The following is an 8,676-nucleotide window of genomic DNA, read 5'->3' on the forward strand; positions in this document are numbered from 1 at the left end:
TTGAAGAAATTAACAACCCGAACAATTGGGGTGGGTCCGAAAAGTCCTTCAACCTAATTCAACCCAACCCACGAACACTCCTAGTTCCCAAGATATAAAATATCCTCAATGAGAAAGCTCAACTCAGCAAAAGACGTATCTTTCCTACACAACAAGTTAATCACCTCTAACCTATCAAACCCACTATAATCGACGTGTTATTACCAACCCATTCGTGTTGCACCATGCTTAAATATTCCAGAATGGCTTCAGCTTCCAGTAAAGCTAATGTCCCACCTCTTCCTAGTAAAATTAGAACCATTCAGAATCAGTCTTCCATTACGATCTCGGATAATCCTCCCAAGACCACTAGAGTCATGCTCCTTCTACCAAGTTGTATCAGCATTTAACTTCCATCAACCAGGGCTCGATGGAAATCAATGTCGAGAGCAGGAAGGGAAAGATATGAAGGGCATGGATTGAGAAGGAATCTCACAACTTGAACTTCCACTAGAACAAAGTCATGCTCCTTCCACCAAGCTGCATCAACATTTAACTTCCATCAACCAGGACTCGACGGAACCAACGCCGAGGGCGGGAAGGGAAAGATATGAAAGGTATGGATTGAGAAGGAATCTCACAACTTGAACTTCCACTAGAACTAATCCAGCCAAGAAGATGGACATCAATCATGCACTTGAGGATAGCTAAATGAGGAATGTCATTCTTGAAGCAAATTTCATTTCTCGGGTTTCATAAGCTGTGATTAATGTGAATACAACTCATCATGCGAACACATAAATCTCACTAGTAAACCATGTTGATGATGATCTTAAACGCACATTTTTGCAGTAGCTTCTTACAAAATTTACATATTAATTTGCTATAAATTTACCGAAGCAAGAATTTTAAGCATTGGAACCTTAAGAAGCATTTTTTCTTGAGATAAAAATTCAAATAATTCGATATATGTGGACAAAAGTTTCAAGTTAAAATCTCATTTTAGTTCCTTATTAATTTTAAGATTATTATTTTTTTTCAAACCTTTTAAAATATCAATTTTGTTCCATCCTCATTTAGATTTATTTTATTGTGACACATAAACTTTCAAAATGCCTATCTTATTTTTTAAAAAAATAACTATTTTAGTTCTAACCTTTATCTTAATTTTAATAAATCTGTAAGATTACTTCAAGTATGGTTGATGAGTCAATATGAGCATGCATTCAAATCACAAAACTTAAAATTAAGTATTAGGTAAGTGAACTTTTCATTAAAAAATAATAATAATAACCTAACAAATATCAAAATAGTTACGTTTCAAAGCTCAAAATTTAAAATAGACATTATAAATATAAAATAATAATAATAATATTTTTTTTTAATTTTGAAACTTCAAATATAAAATGATCAAGCATCAAAGCTTTGGGTTGAAAACAGAATTTAAACCAAATTTTTAGTAATAAATAAAGAAAAACAAAACTAATTTAATATCATTTTGAATTGAATGAGAGGAAAAAGAAAAAAGAAAAAAAAAAAGGACTAAAAATGGCATAGAATTACATCATCATCTTTCTTCTTTTCTCCCCTTAATCGTCTGGTCTGTTAGCAGTTTTAGGAGCAAAGTACGGAATCAGAGTAAAAAGTGTGGAACCTCTACGTTCAACCCCAACCAATACACACAGAGAGAGAAAGAAGAGACAGGGAGGGAAAAAAAAAGAAAGAGTCAGGGAAATTGGTAGCAACTTCAATTCTGTTTATCCATGTCAATCCAGAACCTCCTCTCATTTTCAGAATCTGAAACATCCAAAACAGGGGAACATGAATTCATATTATTATTGCTGTTGAACCTTTTTCTCTGAGTTATTTTCGTTTTTCACTTTCTGGGTCGGTTTCAGAATCAGTGATTTCTGTAATTTTAGGGACATTGTAGAAGAAACAGAGAGAGAAGAAAAACAGGGGAGGTCTCTGAGATTGTTTTTGATTATTGGGTTTTTGTTGTTAACATCAAATTTGTGAATGAATATGCAGGAAGAATGTGGGGGAGGGAATGAAATAGAGAAAGAAGGAGAAGAATGAGCAAAGAATTGGGTTGCATTGTGAGGGCTTGGGAATTTACATTTCGAAAATCACAAACCCTAGCTAAGAAGAAGAAGAAAAGCATATTCACAACAATGTCCGTAACGCCAACGGATGATGAACCAGGCCCAACCTCTCAAATCTATCACGCTGAGAAGATCCTCTCCAATGGCGATTTCTACGCCGGCCGGTGGGTGAAGGATCTTCCCGACGGTCATGGAAAATACTTGTGGACAGATGGTTGTATGTACGTCGGAGAATGGAGTGAAGGGAAGCCAACCGGCACCGGAAAGTTCAGCTGGCCGTCCGGCGCAACTTACGAAGGCGATTTCAAGGCAGGTTTTATGGATGGCAAAGGAACTTACACAGGTTCTTCAGGAGATACATATAGAGGTATTTGGGTTATGAATTTGAAACATGGTCAAGGGATTAAGAGCTTTGTTAATGGTGATTGTTATGATGGTGAATGGCGTCGTGGTTTACAGAATGGACATGGGAGATATCAATGGCGAAATGGGAATCATTACATTGGGAAATGGAGAAATGGGAAGATCAATGGCAATGGGACAATGATTTGGAGCAACGGGAAACGGTATGATGGGTATTGGGAAGATGGGTTTCCAAAAGGAAATGGGACATTCAGATGGTCTGATGGGAGTTTTTATGTTGGGATTTGGAGTAAGAATCCTAAAGAACATTCTGGGACTTATTATCCATCTGGGTCTACAGATAATAATTTGGATTGGGATCCTCAGGAGGTGTTTGATGTAGATTTGAAAGATTGCAAGATATATCCATGTGAAAAGATTTCAATATATCCTTCTGATAAGGTAGTAAACCAAGGTGGATCTGAAGAGGAGTTATTGCAGAGAGATTCAGTTGATAGCCATAGTTTAGAATCTGATGTTGATGGAGCTAAGGATGAGAGTGTAAGAAATGGACTGGAAGGATCCATGGATGTTCAAGTTCAAGAGTCAGATGCCAAAGGAAATGGACAACAGCAGATGAGAGTACAATTGAAGGGACAGGGTGTAACAATATCTAAAGGCCATAAGAACTATGAGCTTATGCTTAATCTGCAGTTGGGAATCAGGTATTAAATGGGATCAACTCCATTTTGGTTCTATGTTTCATTTCATTTCATTTCCCTTTTTTTTCTTTCCTTTTCCTTATCTGGTTTCCAGTTTTGTGATTATGCTTCTAAGAGTAGCTTTGAGAATGATCATTTATGGTGATTTTTATTATTGCTATATGGTTTTCTCCAACAAACCAGTTTTTTATGGTTTTCTCCAACAAACCAGTTTTCTATGGTTTTCTCCAACAAACCAGTTTGAAATATGATTTTTCAGGAAACATAAACTCAATCCAAATGGTTTCCAAGTTTTGAAGTTGGTAAAAACTTGAGAATTGAAGAGGAACTTATAAATTTTGATACTCTTACCAAGCTTCTATGGAACTTTTCAACTATCAAACTAACAAGTTTGGAACTCTTTGCTTTCCTCCAAAGTTAAGTAATGAAACCATTGACAAAGTTTGGTGACAAGTATAGCAAAGAATGCAACGTTATGATATTTTATTTGTGTCCCAGTCCCACATTTTCTTATTTATCTGGGCAGACATTCTGTTGGAAGGCCAGCTCCTGCCTCTTCATTTGACTTGAAAGCTTCAGCATTTGATCCAAAGGAAAAGATATGGACAAAATTTCCACCAGAAGGATCTAAGTACACTCCACCTCATCAATCTTGTGACTTCAGATGGAAGGATTACTGTCCGGTAGTATTCAGGTCAGCCATTAAATAGTAACATGGATTTTCTTGCTTAATATCACTGTTGTATTTCTTTCCAGTGATCATTTGTATTGTGGGTAAGTTATCTAGGAAATGGTTTTATGTAATTTCCTAAAATGTATTCTTCATGCCAAAATATTATAATCTTCTTATTCAACTAGATAATATGCCAACACAATCTTTTGATAACCCAAGATGTCTGAGGTTACCATCATTGATAACGTAATTGAAGAACAATGCTGAAAACTCCCATATTGATCAAATAACTTTTCTTTGTAGAAAACATACATACATGTTCCACTTCACTATTACAAATGGAATGAAATAGTGCAGAGCCTCACGGATCATTATATCCATATTTAGGACTCTAAGGAAGTTGTTCAACGTGGATCCAGCGGATTACATGATATCGATATGTGGGAACGATGCCCTACGGGAACTTTCCTCCCCTGGAAAAAGTGGAAGCTTCTTTTACTTAACCCATGATGACCGCTACATGATAAAGACCATGAGAAAGGCTGAAGTAAAAGTGAGTTTTCCTTGTCCTTGTTGCTTCAAATTCCTTGCTTCTTCTACACCTCAAATTTAAAGTTGAATCCTGTAACACAATATAATCTCTCTTGTCTATTCCTCATATCGTTTCCCCTGAATTCTTTTTCCTTTGCCATATTTTATTTTTCAAAGTTTGTTTGACCCAGCTTGCTGTTTCCACTGAAGTAAAAAGACCTGTTATGTTATGCATCTTACATGTCTCTTGAATCAAAAGCTGTACTATAATTTCTCTTTTGTAATTTACCAATAACACTTGCAATCAATTGCAGGTTCTCATACGGATGCTACCAGCCTACTATAAGCACGTTCAAGAATTCAAAAACACTCTCGTTACCAAATTCTATGGTCTTCATTGTGTGAAATTAAGCAGTACCCAGAAAAAGGTAATGTGAGAAATATTATAACATCAATTTGAAGCTTATGTTTCTATCAATTGACAGTCCTGGAAATGCAGGTCCGGTTTGTCATTATGGGGAATCTGTTTTGTTCGGAGCATGCAATTCACAGGCGATTTGACTTGAAAGGTTCCTCCCTTGGTCGTACAACTGATAAGCCTGAATCAGAAATTGATGCAACAACAACCCTTAAAGATCTCGATTTAAATTATATATTTCGGTTGCAAAAGATTTGGTTTGACGAATTTTGCAGGTAAATCCCTTGGTCCAATCTCTTCACTCGGTGAGTTTGTCATCAAACATTTGATTGCAAATTTGTTCTCACTCTGATCCTGTTGGCTATCACATACTCTTTTTTAATAGGGTGTAAACTGGTGGAAGTTTATAACTTCCTTCATCATGGAAGAACAATAAAAGTTTTAAACTAAACGAATAATTTCCTTCAAACTTACTTGGAGAAATGGACCAAGATTTTAAGTACATATTTTTGTTATAGGAGAGATAGTATACATGGGACATGTGAAGTTGGAAACTAAGGAAGATATATATTTTCGTTCAAGGAACTGTAAGGGAGAGAGAGTCTGCTCGAAATGTGATTGCTTGTGTTCTATGCGGATTAATCTTACTAGGGGCTATTTGATCAGTAACGAATCACAATCCCATGTTCTCGAATTTGGCTTGAGATTCTATCAGACACTGTTGACAATTGGGATGTGGTGTAGGAACTGCTTTGTTTGGAAATTGTTAAAATTGACCATGCAATTGACTGTTAGACTGTTGTTTCTGGCTATAGATCATGCTACCATGTCTCAATGAGTTAAAAAGAGTCTTATGTCTCATTTTCTTAAATTGTTCTGAGTTCTTGTTTCATATATACTTGCAAGGTTTAGGGTGCTTCTTCTATGCAAACTTCCTTTCTTTTCTCCCCTGATTATATGTTTGGAATTGGATGTATGCAGGCAGGTCGACAAGGATTGCGACTTTCTTGAACAGGAGAGAATTATGGATTATAGTATGTTGGTCGGTCTTCACTTTCAAGAAACTTCGCAGAGGGAATCGAGCATGCCTAACGGTCATCATTCTGGAAATTGTACTCCCATTGGTTAGTTTTTGTCATACAATTATTTGTCTTTCCATAGCGCAAGCCACTCATTATCACCAAATGGTTACGACAATCTCTTTTGGACTCATTTTTGTAGGAAATGGCAACCATAATGGTGAAGCACATTCATGCTTAACCAGAATGGCCTCTTTAAGGTATGTAAGACTGTCGAAATCATAACATATCTGGAATTAGTCTAAGAAATAGATCTTAATTCTTGACAAAACATTTCATAAAATTCAGTGATAATGTTCAACTCTTATGGTTCTCAATTTGTATAAAAGTTTCAATAGTAGTTGATCAGAAACTCTGTTAAAAAATATTTTTCTTTTCAAAACTGTCTTTAAAACCTAAGACCCAACTAACTTCTAAAGCTTAAACTTTGTTATCTATTGAAATCAGTATTAACATATATGTGATTTTGAGTGGAAGAATAACCTTATGAACATAAAAGAAACTCTTAAAAGCAGTTTATTTATTTAATGCTCGTGTAATTTGTATCTCGTGATGTTGTATTCATACTCTATGATTTATTGTACAGGTGGGCTTCCACAAGTTTGGGCATTAACATGGAAGCAAAGGCTGAAAAGACTATAAGAAAAAGTGATTTGGAAGGTCAGCTGATTGGAGAACCCACAGGAGAGCGATATGATGTTGTACTTTTCTTTGGAATAATTGATATACTACAAGACTATGACATTAGCAAGAAGCTTGAACATGCATACAAATCAATGCAATATGATCCGACGTCAATCTCTGCCGTTGATCCTAAGCAATACTCAAAACGGTTTCGTGATTTCGTGTTCAAAGTTTTCGTAGAAGACACTTGAGAGCAAAGCATGTCGATTTTGGCCATATTCTTCGACTTCAAGTAGGCTACAGCCAGGGGTTCGGTATTCTCTCTGAGTCCTATGGCAATGGCATTTCCAGCAGAAGTAGGGCTCAACGCTGCCAGATTTATGCTTGTCAATTAGACTTTTTTCAAACCAAGTTTGATCCATTCTTTTTTTAAAGAAACTATAGCCATATAAGTATTAATGGTTCTAGTTTAAGTTGTAGATTAAAGTTAAAGACAGAAAATTCCTACCTACAATTTGTAAATTTGTATACGAAGGATAAGAATCAAGATATAGATCCATATAATATGATCAAACCATTCTTTCATAAATATGTTTGCCGCTCTCTTGTTGCTCCAGTTCAATAAAATCCACAAAATAAACACAATTTCGTAGGTTTAGATCCTAACCACCATGCTGATGTACATCGTTTAGCTCAACAAAGGATTGAACTTTCAACATTATGTTCGGATTGATATACTTTGTACCCTTAATGACTCTCCAGACAAAATGATAAATATTAAAGAGAAATAATGAAGAAAAAAACTGTACTTATTACATATATTTACATGAATATTTAGTGGAACAGTGAAGTAAGGACCAAATTCTCTCAAATGCCAAATTAAGGCTTTCAGCATCTGGTCCTATGGCTCCCATTCCTATTTGTTATAAACCATACACGCTATATTCAGTTAAGTATTCCATATGATAGATCACTTTTGACTGGCACCACCTATCTCAGTAACCGAGGTTTAGTCGACCAGGGATAACATAATGTATATGATGAGTTGATTACCACGGTTCGGAGTTCTTACCAATGAACTTTCGAGGAAGTGAGGGTCTGCTCCAACCATCTTCCATCATAATAAGTGCAAGGCGTATCATCAAGTTATCCACAGCTTCTTCCTCCTGGCAACTTAACTTGCTAGTTGGGCTCGAGGAACTCTGCAGCAGTTGGCTAATGTGTTCAGTTCATTGAAGGTTGGCCAATTTAAAAGTTTAAAGAGATAGAATGTACACATTTTTCCTTCTTTCTTTTCATTTTATCTTTCTTTTCATTTTATGCAGATAGAACGTACCTTTGTTTCCTGATACAACTTCAAATACTCCAGAGATTGCTCATAAAAGCCACAATGGTAGAGAAGGATGCTATAATCTCTCAATTCCTTCGAATCAACATCAAGGAGGATAAGCCGTTCACATGCTGCAAGATGAATAATAAGCTTACGGATTAAGATTAAGTAAGAAGTAACACTTTTTCCCTTGAGCAGAAAACAGGAGTACTTGGCGTTAATGTGGATGAGAGAAAATTAAAAAGAAAAGAAAGAACTGTTCGAGCTTGTAGAAATCCACGTGCAAAATTTGAGATCTTATTGGGGTTCAGAATGGGGCCTGTACTAAGATCCAATGGACTAACTTTTATTTTTCTTTTTTTAAGGATACTAGACTTAATGAAAAAGACTATCCGAATACAACAAAAGCAAAACAAGTCACAAAAAGTACAAAATAATAGGAATCAACTAAACAGAAACAATAAAACTCTCCCAGTTTGAATGAACTAACGTTTAGCTTGGTAAGGTTTATTAGAAACTCCAATCAATAGTTCTATTCTTTTGCATTTTTTGGCAGGAAAAAAAAAACCACCCAAAGCTAACACTCTATTTAATTTGGCAGTTTCTTCACTATTTGCATTTTTTCCCCCTCTTGTTTGCATTATACGCTAGAAGTCACATAACAGGGAAATCAACGGGAGCCTAGTGTCACAATCGCTCTTTCGGAAGCTTCTCTTAGCGATTGTGCGGCACTTGTTCCCGCTCACGAACAAGCCAGCCAACTCGATTACGGACTGCCGATGGCACACCGAGTGCCTCTTGCAACCTCCACCCCCGTTTTAGGGAAAACGGTTTTAGAAAACGGGTTTGGAGAAAAGGTTTTCGTAAGAAGAT

At 36.0% G+C, this 8,676-nt stretch overlaps 2 protein-coding genes across 3 annotated transcripts in view; one reads left to right on the forward strand and one right to left on the reverse strand.

Moving 5' to 3' along the window:
- Positions 1 to 1,577: 1,577 nt before the first annotated feature.
- LOC120067956 (phosphatidylinositol 4-phosphate 5-kinase 6-like) lies at positions 1,578 to 6,842 on the forward strand. 2 transcript variants are annotated; one of them, XM_039019607.1, is made up of 9 exons: positions 2,134 to 2,451; positions 2,544 to 3,151; positions 3,675 to 3,842; positions 4,209 to 4,374; positions 4,667 to 4,780; positions 4,852 to 5,045; positions 5,752 to 5,894; positions 5,992 to 6,049; positions 6,436 to 6,842. In XM_039019607.1, the coding sequence occupies exons 1-9, from the start codon at positions 2,275 to 2,277 to the stop codon at positions 6,722 to 6,724; spliced, it is 1,917 nt and encodes a 638-aa protein (XP_038875535.1). In that variant the 5' UTR covers positions 2,134 to 2,274; the 3' UTR covers positions 6,725 to 6,842. The 2 variants fall into 2 exon arrangements, with proteins under 2 accessions (XP_038875534.1, XP_038875535.1); XM_039019606.1 differs by having other exon boundaries at positions 1,578 to 3,151.
- Positions 6,843 to 7,109: 267 nt separating this feature from the next.
- The window catches only part of LOC120067957, an 11,382-nt gene continuing 9,815 nt past the window's right edge, over positions 7,110 to 8,676 (reverse strand). The window contains exons 7-8 of the mRNA XM_039019608.1: positions 7,810 to 7,934; positions 7,110 to 7,675 (exon numbers count right to left, since the gene is read on the reverse strand). Coding sequence (XP_038875536.1) covers positions 7,523 to 7,675; positions 7,810 to 7,934 — 278 coding nt within the window. The 3' untranslated portion in view covers positions 7,110 to 7,522. The remainder of the gene's footprint in view (positions 7,676 to 7,809; positions 7,935 to 8,676) is intronic.

The sequence above is a fragment of the Benincasa hispida genome, chromosome 12 (assembly GCF_009727055.1).
Source record: "Benincasa hispida cultivar B227 chromosome 12, ASM972705v1, whole genome shotgun sequence".
NCBI lineage: Eukaryota > Viridiplantae > Streptophyta > Magnoliopsida > Cucurbitales > Cucurbitaceae > Benincasa > Benincasa hispida.